This window comes from Pongo abelii, chromosome 2 (assembly GCF_028885655.2).
Source record: "Pongo abelii isolate AG06213 chromosome 2, NHGRI_mPonAbe1-v2.0_pri, whole genome shotgun sequence".
NCBI classification, from domain to species: domain Eukaryota; kingdom Metazoa; phylum Chordata; class Mammalia; order Primates; family Hominidae; genus Pongo; species Pongo abelii.
Genome location: NC_085928.1, coordinates 54451620 through 54470157, shown reverse-complemented (window position 1 = coordinate 54470157; position 18538 = coordinate 54451620). Strand labels below are relative to the sequence as shown.

The window sequence follows — 18538 nt, the reverse complement described above, 5'->3', positions numbered from 1 at the left end:
TTGTTAATACATTCCCCATACTACAGCTGGAATAACCGAAACTTAGTATATACTATTATTCTTCTACTAAATTACCAAATAATATTAGGATACATATTTCCTTTCTCCCCGGAGGAATGATTTTTAAAGATAGCACTGATTAAAAAATTTTTTTCTAGATACCAAATTTTATGCCTACTTTCATTCTTAAGTATATCTATGATATACAAAATTGAATAATCGGCTAGGTGTGGTGGCTCATGGCTATAATCCCAGCACTTTAGGAGATCAAAGTGGGTGGATGGCTTGAGCATAGGAGTTTGAGACCAGCCTGGGCAACATAGCGAAACCCTGTCTCTACAAAAACTACAAAAATTAATCGGGTGTGGTGGCATGTGCCTGTAGTCCCAGTTACTCAGGAGGCTGAGGTGGGAGGATCACTTGATGGGAGACAGAGGCTGCAGTGAGCTGAGATCACACTACTGCACTCCAGCCTAGGCAACAAAGCAAGACTTTGTCTCAAAAAAAGGGAAGAAATTAAATTGTATAAGTTACATTATATGTAATATGTATTACTTAAGATGTAACTACAACTAGAAATAACTGTGTGTGTGTGTGTGCGTGTGTGTGTGTAGGTGAAATTAATATATATTTATACCAGTGATTATCTGGTTTAAAACCTCTGGATGCATAAACAAAATGGTGAGATGCCATCAATGAATAGTAGATTATAAACATGCAATTGAATGTAGTAATATAAAGAACACTGAACCATTGGTTAGTCCTGGTTCTGATTGTATCTAGCTTTGAGATTACACAGTAGCTTAAGGTCTGCATATTTGAGCTTCCTTCTTTACAAAATAAGAAGAGATTTAGGCTAGATTAGAGATGGCAAATAAGTCTCAACTCAAGTACCACCTCAATCAATTTGAAGTGATTGTCTGAGGATCAAAGGCATACATCTGCTACTAGCAGTGTTATACTGAAATCAATTAGGAAGCTCTACCATACTTGGGAGAGAGAAAGTTACAGTACATATACCCAGCGTTAGCTATCCCAGGAGCAGACGTCATTAAGTCCCAACTTTGTCCTTCAATAGTTCCGTGCTAGATAACAAGAGTATATTAAAAGTGTTGGTCTTGGCTGGGTGCAGTGGCTCACGCCTTTAGTTCTAGCACTTTAGGAAGCCAAGGTGGACAGATCACTTGAGTCCAGGAGTTTGAGACCAGCCTGGGCAACATGGCAAAACCCAATCTCTACCAAAAACACAAAACGTAGCCAGGTGTGGTGGTGCACGCCTATAGTCCTAGCTACGCGGGAGGCTGAGGTGGGAGGATTGCTCGCACGCAGGAGATCAAGGCTGTAGTGAGCTGAGACTGTGTACCTGCACTGTAGCCTGAATGACAGAGTAAGACCCTGTCTCAGAATAAATAAATAAATAAACACAAATAAAAAAAAATTGAGGGTATTTTTCCTTGGTTACCTTCAAGTATTCTAGTTCATTTAAGATATAGTATCTCACAGGTGAATGTGACTCCAATGATAATCCAAATGTTTGATGATTTTATAAGCAGCAGACTTACAGCAGTATTTTTAATGTTTCTTTTTAGATCTTCCACCACCTCCTGTGCCGCCACCTGCTATAAAGTCACCTACTGCCCAATCCAAGACACAGCTGGAAGTACGACCTGTAGTGGTGCCAAAACTCCCTTCTATAGATGCAAGAACAGACAGATCATCAGACAGAAAAGGAAGCAGTTACAAGGGGAGAGAAGTATTGGATGGAAGACAAGTTGTTGACATGCGAACAAATCCAGGTGATCCCAGAGAAGCACAGGAACAGCAAAATGACGGGAAAGGACGTGGAAACAAGGCAGCAAAACGAGACCTTCCACCAGCAAAGACTCATCTCATCCAAGGTACTCATCCAATCAAGCAGCAAATAAATATAGATTGTGTTTGCAAGGCATACAGCTAGGTTCTATATGGTCATGTAAAAACTGGTAAGATTAAGAAATTTGCTCTCCAGTGGAGGAGATAGGCATGTACTCGAATAATTTTAATACAGTTCACTCCAGTATATGACTTTATACTCAACCTCACCTGGAGAGGTGCCAATTGAGTTAGATTTTAAAGGAAAGCATGATTTCCACAGGTTAAAGAGGGAGAAGGGATATTGGGGAAAAGAAATAGGTTGAGAAAAGAACATGAATGTGTGAAAATGAATGTTTGGTGAACAATGGTTTCCACTTTGGCTGGAGAATTGAATATTTGGGGCCAGAGACCACCTCTCCAAAAAATACAAAAATTAGCTGGGCATAGTGGCACATGCCTGTAGTCCTAGCTACTCGGGAGGCTGAGGTGGGAGGATGGCTTGCACCCGGGAGGTCAGGACTGCAGTCAGCTGAGATCGCACAATTGCTCTGTAGCCTGGGTGAAAAATAAAACTAGAAAGGTGGTTAGGCCAAGTTGCAAAGGCCAGGGATACTATTCTGAAGGGTTTGAGATTTATAACAAGGGCAGTTGTGAGCCAACAAGGAATTCTGAGTGAGAAATGACACAATCAGATATGTGTTTTAGAAAAATAACTGGCAGCACTATACAGTGAAGGAAGAGACTGGAAACCAGTAGATGAAGGTGTCAGAAACATTACAGTAACACTCTAAGTATAAAATATAAAAGCACTGAATTAAAATAGCTCAGAAGAACAGGAAGGATCAGCCTATACAGACACTTCAGAGAGAGGCCCAATAGGACTTGGTGGCTAATTGAATGTTCAAAGGTAAGATGAAATAATAGAGTAAACAAAAAAAGTTATTCATAGGTTGACTAGGTGGCCCTGAATGACCAGTGGAACATGATTGTATTAACCAATGTAAAAAAAAATAAAATAAAGAACAGGGAAAATGTTAAATTTCATGGGGAAAATTATTGCAGTTTTGAATGGATTAAAATGCCGACAAGAACACAGATAGTAAAAATCACAACAAAAATTTAGAGAATTAGGTTTAAAGGTGAGGAGAAAGGTTGTGAGGACAGAGTGGATTTCAGAACCCACAACACAGAGGTGAGAATTATGTGAATAACAGAGTGTGGATTTTAGAACCCACAACACATTAGAACATGTGAATGACAAAGTCTGAATTTCAGCAGAGATAATGCCAGTAACTATTTATCAATCAGCTATCCAGGAAGAAAACAAAACCAAACCCTAATTTGCAGCCATTTGCTTACTTCTGTTGTATAAATACTCTCAAAATTGCCAATTTCAAGTCACTGAATGTAGAGGTAGGAAGAGATGAATATAATCAGCTATTGTGAAATATTGAGCCTGCTCCAACACACCACTAGTCAAGGATGATTATACTTAGAAAGTAGGCAGATAATCAACATCCTATTAAGGAAACAGATTGACCGACCCAGAGATTTAATAATCAAGATATCAAAGCTATTGAAAATAGTGTCCTATAAACAATGTGGTGGGAAATTTTCAGACAGGAAGGCATATAAAATACCACAGTGGAGAAAGTTGAATGTAAACCAAACGAGGAAAAAAGGGATGTTGCAGTATGTTGTTTGTGGGTCAGAATAAAAGCCAGCCTGTATGGGGTTGGAAAGTGAATGGAAATTCTGGAAGGGAGGTGATGAGCACAAGTAAGCTCTTTTTGGAAGTTCGGGATGAGGAGGAAATCTTGGGATAGGGTTTGACAGAAAGGCCAAATCACTGGGAATGTTTTAGGATGGTGGATTTGAACATTATTATAGACTAAAGAGAAGATACTATGTAGGAGGAAGAAACACAAGAAACGGAAGATTATTAGTTGAGCAATCAGCAAAGAGTGATAGGGGAATGAAACTTAAAAACCTACAGGGGCACGTAACTACTGTATTTTAATAGATATATTGTGGCAAGATCTGACCTCAGTGTATTGTATTTATTATGGACATCTGGTCATTAGCTAACTTCTTTTCAACACAGAGGGCAATTTCTCTTTGTTCTGTGACTGCAGCATGAACTCCTAATCCAGGCATAGACTCAGAAGTGAGGTGATAAATAAAGCTGTGCATTTCAGGCTGATGCCTCTATTGTGTGACCACAATGTCCTTGATAATATCACCACAATCCAAAGCTTGAAAAACTTACTTATTTTTCTCAGTTAACCCAAAGTTGATCTGGCTCTGAACTTTTGACTCAGTGTGACTCGACTCTAAATAGTGATTCATAAATAGAACATGATGATGTAAATTGCGAGGTTTATATCTGGCCAGAAAGTATGGAGCAATTCCTGCTTATAAGAAGGCTTCATTAAAAGTTGGCTGGGTGCAGTGGCTCACGCCTGTAATCCCAGCACTTTGGGAGGCCAAGGTGGGTGGATCACAAGGTCAGGAGTTCGAGACCAGCCTGGCCAACATGGTGAAACCCCATCTCTACTAAAAATAAAAAAATTAGCCGGGTGTGGTTGTGTGCACCTGTAATCCCAGCTACTCGGGAGTCTGACGCAGGAGAATTGCTTGAACCCGGGAGGAGGAGATTGCAGTGAGCCAAGATCATGCCATTATATTCCAGGTCTGGGCGACAGAGCAAGAATCTGTCTTGGAAAATAATAAATAAATAAATAAATAAATATTTTTAAAAATTAAAAAGTAGGTGAGATTATTCTTCAGAAGGAAATTTTACAAACCTGAAAATATCTTGTACGCAGATTTAGAAAACAGAGATAAAATTTTTAAAAATCAATCTTCAGAAATTTAGTAAGTTGTCCTTTCTGCTATAAAATATTTCTGACAAACGAAGTAAGACTAGACCATTAGTCTAGAAACAAGGAACCCGTGGAATCATGGAAATCACTGAGGTACACTGATGAGTTATTATTTTATATGCTCTGCTTTTCCAAATTTTTATTTAAATCATAACCCTATGTATATATGCCATTAAATGATCATTTGTATGCATCGCTGTAATTTTCACCTTCCTAATTCAGTTTACGTTGTTTATAGTGAAAGAGGCATCCTGATTTATGTGTATAATGAATGATTATTTTTAATTAAGGAGAGTGGTCTTTTGGACTTGAATGTCTGATCATTTTGCTGACATTTGCCTCCGTTAGTTCAATTTATTTCTACATATATCAAACACCTACTGTGTTATTAAGCATTGTACTAAATCCTGAGATTTATGTATAAGCATAAACCTTGACTTCAAGGGGCTTGTAGTCAGGGACAGAGGGACAGATAATCTATAAATTCATAGACATTTTTGTATTCAGTATAACCTTCATAATGCCATGATACTTGAGAGTCCAGAAGAGAGAGAATTCACTCAGGACTCTGAGAGAATGTTAGGAAAGATCTCTTTCCTAAGAAAAGAGGATTTATTTCAGTGGATAATCGGCATAAAAAGCTTGAAGGTCTATTGAGGAAACTGTAAGAAATTCAGTACTACTACATAATAAAAGAGGTCAAAGATGAAGCTCTTGAGGTACATGAAAAGAGCCTATAGATTTTATAAGAGGAAAGTGGCTGAGTGAAGACAGTTTAGAGGGGAATAGCTCAAGGATGTTTGAAGATGTGTGCAACCCCCAGACAAGAAATGTAGAAAATATAAACAATGCTATAGGAGCAAGAATGGGTGACTCAGAAAATCCAAGAAACTTTTTAGAGTCAAAATCATCCTTACTTGTTGTATGTTGAACTATGTGGAAAGGATACACTTAAGATGTATGGAAAGATTGTTGAAAGGGAAGAATCTATAATAATTTCAATTTTCTGTCTTGCATATCTTAATGATTAGTGATGTCATTCACTGTCTTAGAGAATATAGCAAAGGAAGACATCTAAGGGAGTGAGTATTGTGAGGTCAATGTTCAACAGGTTGAGTTTGAGGAACATGCAAGAGTAGGGGTTCAGTTGGGGTGCCTATAGGAGCCTAAGGTTTGGGGTATAGTTTAGGAATTAAAAATATAAATTAATGATTCAGCATGATGAAAATAACGTAAAACAATGTGTTAATGACGTGTTATAGGTCAAGGTGAAAGTATATCAGCACACAAAGACAAAATACCTCCCCTTATGACAGTTATATTTTAGAAAGGGTTATAATCTGTGAGACTGGGTAAAATCACCTAGGGTCAGTAGAAGAAAAAATATATATGTATAGTATTAAGCCATTCTTGCATTTCTATAAAGAAAAACCTGAGACTGGGTAATTTATAAAAGAAAGAGATTTAGGGAGGGCAGCCAAGATGGCCAAATAGGAACAGCTCCAGTCTACAGCTCCTAGCATGAGCGACGCAGAAGACGGGTGATTTCTGCATTTTCATCTGAGGTACCGAGTTCATCTCACTAGAGAGTGCCAGACAGTGGGCGCAGGACAGTGGGTGCAGTGCACCATGCGCGAGCTGAAGCAGGGCGTGGCATTGCCTCACTCGGGAAGCACAAGGGGTCAGGGAGTTCCCTTTCCTAGTCAAAGAAAGGGATGACAGACGGCACGTGGAAAATCAGGTCACTACCACCCCAATACTGCACTTTTCCGATGGGCTTAAAAAACGGCACACCAGGAGATTATATCCCGCACCTGGCTCAGAGGGTCCTACACCCACGGAGTCTCCCTGATTGCTAGCACAGCAGTCTGAGATCACACTGCAAGGTGGCAGTGAGGCTGGGGGAGGGGCGCCCGCCATTGCCCAGGCTTGCTTAGGTAAACAAAGCAGCTGGGAAGCTTGAACTGGGTGGAGCCCACCACAGCTCAAGGAGGCCTGCCTGCCTCTGTTGGCTCCACCTCTGGGGACAGGGGACAGACAAACAAAAAGACAGCAGTAACCTCTGCAGACATAAATGTCCCTGTCTGACAGCTTTGAAGAGAGCGGTGGTTCTCCCAGCATGCAGCTGGAGATCTGAGAACAGGCAGACTGCCTCCTCAAGCAGGTCCCTGACCCCTGACCCCGAGCAGCCTAACTGGGAGGCACCCCCCAGTAGGGGCAGACTGACACCTCACACGGCCGGTACTCCTCTGAGACAAAACTTCCAGAGGAACGATCAGACAGCAGCATTCGCGGTTCATGAAAATCTGCTATTCTGCAGCCACTGCTGCTGTTACCCAGGCAAACAGTGTCTGGAGTGGACCTCTAGCAAACTCCAACAGACCTGCAGCTGAGGATCCTGTCTGTTAGAAGGAAAACTAACAAACAGAAAGGACATCCACACCAAAAACCCATCTGTACATCACCATCATCAAAGACCAAAAGTAGATAAAACAACGAAGATGGGGAAAAAACAGAGCAGAAAAACTGGAAACTCTAAAAAGCAGAGCGCCTCTCCTCCTCCAAAGGAACGCAGTTCCTCACCAGCAATGGAACAAAGCTGGACGGAGAATGACTTTGACGAGTTGAGAGAAGAAGGCTTCAGATGCTCAAACTACTCCGAGCTACAGGAGGAAATTCAAACCAAAGGCAAAGAAGTTAAAAACTTTGAAAAAAATTTAGACAAATGTATAACTAGAATAACCAATACAGAGAAGTGCTTAAAGGAGATGATGGAGCTGAAAGCCAAGGCTCGAGAACTACGTGAAGAATGCAGAAGCCTCAGGAGCAGATGCAATCAACTGGAAGAAAGGGTATCAGTGATGGAAGATGAAATGAATAAAATGAAGTGAGAAGGGAAGTTTACAGAAAAAAGAATAAAAAGAAACGAACAAAGCCTCCAAGAAATATGGGACTATGTGAAAAGACCAAATCTACGTCTGATGGGTGTACCTGAAAGCGACGGGGAGAATGGAACCAAGTTGGAAAACACTCTGCAGGCTATTATCCAGGAGAACTTCCCCAATCTAGCAAGGCAGGCCAACATTCAGATTCAGGAAATACAGAGAACGCCACAAAGATACTCCTCGAGAAGAGCAACTCCAAGACACATAATAGTCAGATTCACCAAAGTTGAAACGAAGGAAAAAATGTTAAGGGCAGCCAGAGAGAAAGATCGGGTTACCCACAAAGGGAAGCCCATCAGACTAACAGTGGATCTCTTGGCAGAAACTCTACAAGCCAGAAGAGAGTGGGGGCCAATATTCAACATTCTTAAAGAAAAGAATTTTCAACCCAGAATTTCATATCCAGCCAAACTAAGCTTCATAAGTGAAGGAGAAATAAAATACTTTACAGACAAGCAAATGCTGAGAGATTTTGTCACCACCAGGCCTGCCCTAAAAGAGGTCCTGAAGGAAGCACTAAACATGGAAAGGAACAACTGGTACCAGCCACTGCAAAATCAGGCCAAGTTGTAAAGACCATCGAGGCTAGGAAGAAACTGCATCAACTAACGAGCAAAATAACCAGCTAACATCATAATGACAGGATCAAATTCACACATAACAATATTAACTTTAAATGTAAATGGACTAAATGCTCCAATTAAAAGACACAGACTGGCAAATTGGATGAAGAGTCAAGACCCATCAGTGTGCTATATTCAGGAAACCCATCTTACGTGCAGAGACACACATAGGCTCAAAATAAAAGGATGGAGGAAGATCCACCAAGCAAATGGAAAACAAAAAAAGGCAGGGATTGCAATCCTAGTCTCTGATAAAACAGACTTTAAACCAACAAAGATCAAAAGAGACAAAGAAGGCCATTACATAATGGTAAAGGGATCAATTCAACAAGAAGAGCTAACTATCCTAAATATATATGCACCCAATACAGGAGCACCCAGATTCATAAAGCAAGTCCTGAGTGACCCACAAAGAGACTTAGACTCCCACACATTAATAATGGGAGACTTTAACATCCCACTGTCAACATTAGACAGATCAACGAGACAGAAAGTTAACAAGGATACCCAGGAATTGAACTCAGCTCTGCACCAAGCGGACCTAATAGACATCTTCAGAATTCTCCACCCCAAATCAACAGAATATACATTTTTTCAGCACCACACCACACCTATTCCAAAATTGACCACATACTTGGAAGTAAAGCTCTCCTCAGCAAATGTAAAAGAACAGAAATTATAACAAACGGTGTCTCAGACCACAGTGCAATCAAACTAGAACTCAGGATTAAGAAACTCACTCAAAACCATTCAACTACATGGAAACTGAACAACCTGCTCCTGAATGACTACTGGGTACCTAACGAAATGAAGGCAGAAATAAAGATGTTCTTTGAAACCAATGAGAACAAAGACACAACATACCAGAATCTCTGGGACACTTTCAAAGCAGTGTGTAGAGGGAAATTGATAGCACTAAATGCCCACAAGAGAAAGCAGGAAAGATCCAAAATTGACACCCTGACATCACAATTAAAAGAACTAGAAAAGCAAGAGCAAACACATTCAAAAGCTAGCAGAAGGCAAGAAATAACTAAAATCAGAGCAGAACTGAAGGAAATAGAGACACAAAAAAACCCTTCAAAAAATTAATGAATCCAGGAGCTGGTTTTTTGAAAGGATCAACAAAATTGATAGACCGCTAGCAAGACTAATAAAGAAGAAAATAGAGAAGAATCAAATAGACGCAATAAAAAATGATAAAGGGGATATCACCACCGATCCCACAGAAATACAAACTACCATCAGAGAATACTACAAACACCTCTACACAAATAAACTAGAAAATCTAGAAGAAATGGATAAATTCCTCGACACATAAACCCTCCCAAGACTAAACCAGAAAGAAGTTGAATCTCTGAATAGACAAATAACAGGCTCTGAAATTGTGGCAATAATCAATAGCTTACCAACCAAAAAGAGTCCAGGACCAGATGGATTCACAGCCGAATTCTACCAGAGGTACAAGGAGGAACTGGTACCATTCCTTCTGAAACTATTCTAATCAATAGAAAAAGAGGGAATCCTCCCTAACTCATTTTATGAGGCCAGCATCATCCTGATACCAAAGCCGGGCAGAGACACAACAAAAAAAGAGAATTTTAGACCAATATCCTTGATGAACATTGATGCAAAAATCCTCAATAAAATACTGGCAAACCGAATCCAGCAGCGCATCAAAAAGCTTATCCACCATGATCAAGTGGGCTTCATCCCTGGGATGCAAGGCTGGTTCAATATACACAAATCAATAAATGTAATCCAGCATAGAAACAGAACCAAAGACAAAACCCACATGATTATCTCAATAGATGCAGAAAAGGCCTTTGACAAAATTCAACAACGCTTCATGCTAAAAACTCTTAATAAATTAGGTATTGATGGGATGTATCTCAAAATAATAAGAGCTATCTATGACAAACCCACAGCCAATATCATACTGAATGGGCAAAAACTGGAAGCATTCCCTTTGAAAACTGGCACAAGACAGGGATGCCTTCTCTCACCACTCCTATTCAACATGGTGTTGGAAGTTCTGGCCAGGGCGATTAAGCAGGAGAAGGAAATAAAGGGTATTCAATTAGGAAAAGAGGAAGTCAAATTGTCCCTATTTGCAGATGACATGATTGTATATCTAGAAAACCCCACTGTCTCAGCCCAAAATCTCCTTAAGCTGATAAGCAACTTCAACAAAGTCTCAGGATACAAAATCAATGTACAAAAATCACAAGCATTCTTATACACCAATAACAGACAAACAGAGAGCCAAATCATGAGTGAACTCCCATTCACAATTGCTTCAAAAGAATAAAATACCTAGGAATCCAACTTACAAGGGACGTGAAGGACCTCTTCAAGGAGAACTACAAACCACTGCTCAATGAAATAAAAGAGGATACAAACAAATGGAAGAACATTCCATGCTCATGGGTAGGAATAATCAATATTAAAATGGCCACACTGCCCAAGGTAATTTATAGATTCAATGCCATCCTCATCAAGCTACCAATGACTTTCTTCACAGAATTGGAAAAAACTACTTTAAAGTTCATATGCAACCAAAAAAGAGCCTGCATCGCCAAGTCAATCCTAAGCCAAAAGAACAAAGCTGGAGGCATCACGCTACCTGACTTCAAACTATACTACAAGGCTACAGCAACCAAAACAGCATGGTACTGGTACAAAAACAGAGATATAGATCAATGGAACAGAACAGAGCCCTCAGAAATAATGCCACGTATCTACAACTATCTGATCTTTGACAAACCTGAGAAAATTAAGCAATGGGGAAAGGATTCCCCATTTAATAAATGGTGCTGGGGAAACTGGCTAGCCATATGTAGAAAGCTGAAACTGGATCCCTTCCTTACACCTTATACAAAAATTAATTCAAGATGGATTAAAGACTTACATGTTAGACCTAAAACCATAAAAACCCTAGAAGAAAAACCTAGGCATTACCATTCAGGACATAGGCATGGGCAAGGACTTCATGTCTAAAACACCAAAAGCAATGGCAACAAAAGCCAAAATTGACAAATAGGATCTAATTAAACTCAAGAGCTTCTGCACAGCAAAAGAAACTACCATCAGAGTGAACAGGCAACCTACAAAATTGGAGAAAATTTTCGCAACCTACTCATCTGACAAAGGGCTAATATCCAGAATCTACAATGAACTCAAACAAATTTACAAGAAAAAAACAACGCCATCAAAAAGTGGGCAAAGGACATGAAGAGACACTTCTCAAAAGAAGACATTTATGCAGCCAAAAAACACATAAAAAAATGCTCACCATCACTGGCCATCAGAGAAATGCAAATCAAAACCACAATGGGATACCATCTCACACCAGTTAGAATGGCGATCATTAAAAAGTCAGGAAACAACAGGTGCTGGAGAGGATGTGGAGAAATAGGAACACTTTTACACTGTTGGTGGGACTGTAAACTAGTTCAACCATTGTGGAAGTCAGTGTGGCGATTCCTCAGGGATCTAGAACTAGAAATACCATTTGACCCAGCCATCCCATTACTGGGTATATACCCAAAGGACTACGAATCATGCTGCTATAAAGACCCATGCACACGTATGTTTATTGTGGTACTATTCACAATAGCAAAGACTTGGAACCAACCCAAATGTCCAACAATGATAGACTGGATTATGAAAATGTGGCACATATACACCATGGAATACTATGCAGCCATAAAAAATGATGAGTTCATGTCCTTTGTAGGGACATGGATGAAACTGGAAATCATCATTCTCAGTAAGCTATCACAAGGACAAAAAACCAAACACCGCATGTTGTCACTCATAGGTGGTAATTGAATAATGAGAACACATGGACACAGGAAGGGGGAACATCACACTCTGGGGACTGTTGTGGGGTGGGGGGAGGGGGGAGGGATAGCATTAGGAGATATACCTAATGCTCAATGACAAGTTAATGGGTGCAGCACACCAGCATGGCACATGTATACATATGTAACTAACCTGCACATTGTGCACATGTACCCTAAAACTTAAAGTATAATAATAATAAAATAAAAAAAGAGAGAGATTTAATTGGCTAAGTGTTCTGCAGCCTTTATAGGAAACATGGTGTTGACATCTGCTTGGCTTCTGAGGAGACCTCAGGAAGCTTAGAATCATGGCGGAAAGTGAAGGCAGAGTAGGCACATCACATGGTGAAAGCAGGAGCAAGAGAGAGAGAGAGTGGGATGGAGGTGCCACATGCTTTTAAACCACCAGATCTTGTGTGAACTCAGAGCGAGAGCTCACCTATCATCAAGGGGATGGCCCAAGCGATCCATGAGGGATCTGCCTCCATGATCGAGACATCTCCCACCTGGCCTTGCCTCCAACAGTGGGGATTACAATTCAACATGAGATGTGGGCAGGGACAAATATCCAAACTATATCATTCATATATATATATATACACACACACACACGCACGCACACACATGAATGATATACATACATATATGTATAACGTATATATAATTATACATATATATGAATTATATACATTAGGCTGAAAGTAGAAACCTGTAGAGCATCAACATATCCATGGCGCTTCATAAAAAGAGCTCATAGAAGATTGACCAGGGAGGAAGGAAAGCTAGCAGCTGAGAGAATAATATTTGCATTGATTAAGAGCAGTAAGAAGTCCAGGGACACAAGGCTGGAAACACGGTTAGCATTATCAATTTTCTCAGTTTCATAGTAGTGATGTAGGCATAAATAGGTTTCAGTGGGATGCAGAATGAATGGGAATTGTGACTATCAATATTGAATCCCAATTGCTTTTCAAGAAGCTTGGCTGAGTGGTGAGGAAAGAAAGAAGGTGTTGATTTCATGGAGAGCACAGTCTTAGCAAGAGAGAGACTTTATCGTATTGTAGTTTGAGAAAATTAAAGTCAGTAGAGAGAAAGCCATTGATGAAACAGAGACAGAGGATGATGGTCACACGGTATCAAGTGTTATGAAGAGAAGCTGCAGAAACAGTCATCCTCATGGACTGTGAAACTCCTGTGTGTCAGAACTGTGTGTTAGGGGTGAAAGTTGTGACAAGTAGAATGGAAAGAACAAGACGCTATCAAGGAGGACTATACTGGCTTCAAAAAACGATGGCTTGGGTCTCAGAGGTGGAGATGTTTTTGTGCAAGGATAGAGGAGCAATGATTTAGAACTGGTGATGGTGAGCTAGTGGCAAGCCTTCCTCCTTACCCTTCCGCTACAGAGAACGTCAGGGGGAACTTCAGGGGAAATCAGGCTTCATTCAGGCAACATGAATAGTAGAGGAAGCATTTGGGGGAGGTGGGGAAAAGCATGCCAAAGAGTTAGGTATTTATGTGTTTGTCGTCTAAAAGGCAGAGTTGGCAGACTTTGGAGAGAGGTGAGCAGCTGGCTGATGCATCAGTAGAAGTAGCACCAAATTTCAAGCAGTAAGGAGGTAGAAATTCAGGAGACAGAAATTAATTGGAGTGGCTTGCTTACTGAAGTTAGCAACAATAGCAGGCTTCTAAGATTCAGAGTTCCACAATGTAAATAGGACATCGACGTGGAGGTTGATATTTTGGTGTCTGTTGAGTGAACCCAGGCTTGGTTCTGTTTGATATTTCTAGGAGACTGGGCTTGATTTTTACCAATTCCTTATAATAACATTTTATAAGTTACGTAGATATTTTATTATCTCATCTGTTTTCATATCAACACGAAGAAACTGTCTCACATGTCCGTGTGACAGTGAACCGAGGCCTAACAGAAACCCTCTAAGTATAGATATTATCATCACTTTTTTTGGAAAAGTAAAAACTAAAGCCTAAAATAATCTGAGATCATATAGTGAATGACAGAATTGGAAGCCAAGTCTGACTCCAGGTTTGGTTTACCTCTTTTAATGATATTGGTCTCTAGTGAGTTTGAGATGGACAAGAGCTTATGAGTGGAATCAATCCAAATCCCTGACTACTAATAGGAAAACAACAAGGCTTATACTTTTCATTTTCAAGACACTATGCTGCATTATTCATTATGCTTATAGAGTGTCCTCATTTATATCTTAAATCACTGATGCTTCCTTATCCAGAATTACAGATAGACAGGAATGATACAATATACAGTGAACGTGTATGATGGTATTCACCTGCATTTATTATATTTCATTACACAGAGGATATTCTACCTTATTGTAGACCTACTTTTCCAACATCAAATAATCCCAGAGATCCCAGTTCCTCAAGCTCAATGTCATCAAGAGGATCAGGAAGCAGACAAAGAGAACAAGCAAATGTAGGTCGAAGAAATATTGCAGAAATGCAGGTACTTGGAGGATATGAAAGAGGAGAAGATAATAATGAAGAATTAGAGGTATCTATAATTTTTTCCCAGGTTTACCAATGTTAGACTGTAGTTGTTTTATGTAGTTAGGAACCTTCATCAGTGTACAGAAATGTTACTATTTTATCGCAAACTTTTCAGTACTCTAATGTCTATGATGGCAGAAACTGAAGTTCTGAGAATTTGAGAATTTTCTTCATATGTGTTCCAAAGTTTTAAATGTTAATGGCAGTTTATTTGTTTATCTATGGTTTATCTTCATTTGCAGATTTTCAGATAAGAAACATGTATGGCAAACACATTGTTAAGAAGTAAGAGCTGTTGATCTGGAGCTATTATAATTCATAGCATTGTAGCAGGCTATAAAAACCCAGTAAGATGACAGAGTTATATGATGTGAGTGAGGAAGTTGCCATAGTCAGCACCAGGGTAATGTGACTGGTTTGGCTAACTGTCCTTCACCTTTACACTTCTGAAAGTGTATGCCTAGTCTGTGACACTGACCTCCCCAGTTGGAGGAAACTTCTGAAGTCAAAGATATACTCTCTTGTTAGGCTTGACGTATCATAAATTCTCCCCTCACCCATTCAAAGATTGTATTTTCTCAATTTAATAAAAGATAAGTTGAGGAAAATTTTTTAATAAATATAGTTAAACTCAAGTAGATAAATATGTGTCAAATGATAACTTTTTATAATAGAAGCTGAAAATGTGTAGGCCATTATGTCTAATTGAAAGTTCTATAAAGCTCAATGTATTTCGATTTTGAGGTTTAGAATGAGAAAGACTTTCCTCCTGCAAACAGTTAGAGAAGTTGTTTTTCAGGTCTTAGTTTATTTTAAAATAGAAGTATCCTTTTGGGGGAACAGAATGGCCTTACTGTTAACTGTGGTGTTTAAAACCAACAACAGCAGAGTTATAATGTTGACTTGGGGCTGAGGGGAGTAGATAACACATTCCTTCCCTCTTCTCAGAGCCCTGTGTCCCACCACGCAACGCCGGGGCACTGTGCAGAACCCAGTTTGGTACTTGTTGAATTTGCTATGAAGACCAACTAAGGCTGATGAATGAATTAGTTGACATGAGCCCTTTCCAGCATAGCCCATTGAATAAATGAAAAAACACGTTAAATTATAATAGTAATAAATGCATATAAATAAATATAACACAATCCTCTTAAGATTTATTTTCAAATGGGACAATAACGTATCTCTTACAGGAAACTGAAAGCTGAAGACAACCAAGAGGCTTATGAGATCTAATGTGAAAATCATCACTCAAGATGCCTCCTGTCGGATGACACATGACGCCAGATAAAATATTCAGTGCAATCAGAGTGTACAAATTGTCGTTTTTATTCCTCTTATTGGGGTATCATTTTAAAAACTTTATTGGGTTTTTATTGTTGTTGTTTGATCCCTAACCCTACAAAGAGCCTTCCTATTCCCCCTCGCTGTTGGAGCAAACCATTACACCTTACTTCCAGCAAGGAAAGTGCTTTGACTTCTTGCTTCAGTCATCAGCCAGCAAGAGGGAACAAAACTCTTCTTTTGCATTTTGCCCCTGAGATATGGCATTGCACTGCTTATATGCCAAGCTAATTTATGGCAAGATATTGATCAAATATAGAAAGTTGATATTCAACCTCATGCCAAGGGCTCTCAAAGTATAATCTTTCTATAGCCAACTGCTAATGCAAATTAAAACATATTTCATTTTAACATGATTTCAAAATCAGTTTTTCATACTACCCTTTGCTGGAAGAAACTAAAAATATAGCAAATGCAGAACCACAAACAATTCGAATGGGGTAGAAACAATGTAAATATTTACTCTTTGCAAACCCTGGTGGTATTTTATTTTGTCTTCATTTCAATCATTGAAGTATATTCTTATTGGAAATGTACTTTTGGATAAGTAGGGCTAAGCCAGTTGGATCTCTGGTTGTCTAGTCATTGTCATAAGTAAACCTAGCAAAACCTTGTTCTATTTTTCAATCAAAAAGCAATTATAAATACGTATTACAAACAAGTGGATGTTTTTAATGACCATTGAGTAAGAACATCCCTGTCTTAACTGGCCTAAATTTCTTCTGGTAGTGTCAGTTCAACTTTCAGAAGTGCCACTTAAGGAAGTTTGATTTTTGTTTTTGTAATGCACTGTTTTTAATCTCTCTCTCTCTCTTTTTTTTTTTTTTTTTTTGGTTTTAAAAGCACAATCACTAAACTTTATTTGTAAACCATTGTAACTATTAACCTTTTTTGTCTTATTGAAAAAAAAATGTTGAGAAGCGTTTTTAACCTGTTTTGTTAATGCTCTATGTTTGTATTTGGAATATTTGAATAATGACAGATGGTGAAGTAACATGCATACTTTATTGTGGGCCATGAACCAAATGGTTCTTACTTTTCCTGGACTTAAAGAAAAAAAGAGGTTTAAGTTTGTTGTGGCCAATGTGGAAACTTACAAGATTTCCTTAAAATCTCTAATAGGGGCATTACTTGCTTTCAATTGCCAAATGATGCCCTCTGACTAGTAGATTTCTATGATCCTTTTTTGTCATTTTATGAATATCATTGATTTTATAATTGGTGCTATTTGAAGAAAAAAATGTACATTTATTCATAGATAGATATCAGGTCTGACCCCAGTGGAAAACAAAGCCAAACAAAACTGAACCACAAAAAAAAAGGCTGGTGTTCACCAAAACCAAACTTGTTCATTTAGATAATTTGAAAAAGTTCCATAGAAAGGGCGTGCAGTACTAAGGGAACAATCCATGTGATTAATGTTTTCATTATGTTCATGTAAGAAGCCTCTTATTTTTAGCCATAATTTTGCATACTGAAAATCCAATAATCAGAAAAGTAATTTTGTCACATTATTTATTAAAAATGTTCTCAAATACATCTTTCTTTCTTGTGTTGATTCCTTTTTTCATTGTGTGCTGATCAAATTTATTCCATTTAATCACAAAGTCGTTCTGTCTTAACATTTCACCCCTGTATTATCAGATGAGTGAAAATTCTCAATTAGTTGTATGAATAACCAGGCCTTACTGTGAGCAAAAATTTTACCTATCTCCTCCGCAATTAAAAATGTAAGATCAGTCAGGACCTAGAAGTTAATAATTGGATCAGAGACTAAGTCTTTAATATTAAGGTTATATTATTTTTGTTTATGTATGTGTATCTGAATTTCAGTTAATCTATTTCTAAAATAATTGGGATTCAACTAGATAAATGTGATTTGTAAAGTTTGAGCCACCTATGTTCTGTCAGCAAGAAAATTAATTATATAAATCCGAAATGCTTATCAGTAACTATCTGCTTTCTTGTTACGAATTCCCGTAAAATTTTAACAATACCTATCATATACCAGGTTATACATTATTAAAGTTAGTGTATCCAAGTATTCAACTTTAGATGAACAATATGGGCACCATGTCTTGGAAGTTCCAAGAGCAACAGAATCTGATGTAGGTTTTTCCCTTTCACATATATATTGCGCTTCTACCTAAATTTTGTGTTTATCAGAATTTGAAAATATGAGGGAAGACAGTGAAAAAAAGGGGTTTAATTTGAAATTTAATTTTATAAAAATGAAGTAATCACCAGCATCTACTTAAAGATGAGCAGGTTCACAGGTCAAGAAGTCAATTTCTAAAAGCTACTTTAAGGAAAATTAGAGGGACATGTGTAATGACGTAATTTCTCTCTTACCCCTGGTGAGTTGGCTATAAATAAGTTAGTCTCTCTCTTTATTTATAATATGTGATAATACATACCGATTATGTGTATCAGAGGACCTGGGTTTGAGTCGCAGTTTTCTCACAGCTGTGTTTCCTTGGAGATGTTACTTAACCTCTAAGTCTCAGGTA

General features: G+C 38.6%; 1 protein-coding gene across 13 annotated transcripts in view; it reads left to right on the top strand.

The window, feature by feature from the left end:
* Window positions 1-17567, top strand: part of ROBO1 (roundabout guidance receptor 1) — a 1183344-nt gene extending 1165777 nt beyond the window's left edge. For all 13 annotated transcript variants that reach the window (XM_054551660.2, XM_054551661.2, XM_054551659.2 and 10 more), the window contains 3 exons: window positions 1590-1898; window positions 14492-14688; window positions 15878-17567. In XM_054551660.2, the coding sequence (XP_054407635.1) occupies window positions 1590-1898; window positions 14492-14688; window positions 15878-15892 (521 nt within the window). In that variant the 3' untranslated portion in view covers window positions 15893-17567. The remainder of the gene's footprint in view (window positions 1-1589; window positions 1899-14491; window positions 14689-15877) is intronic.
* The last annotated feature ends 971 nt before the right edge of the window (window positions 17568-18538 follow it).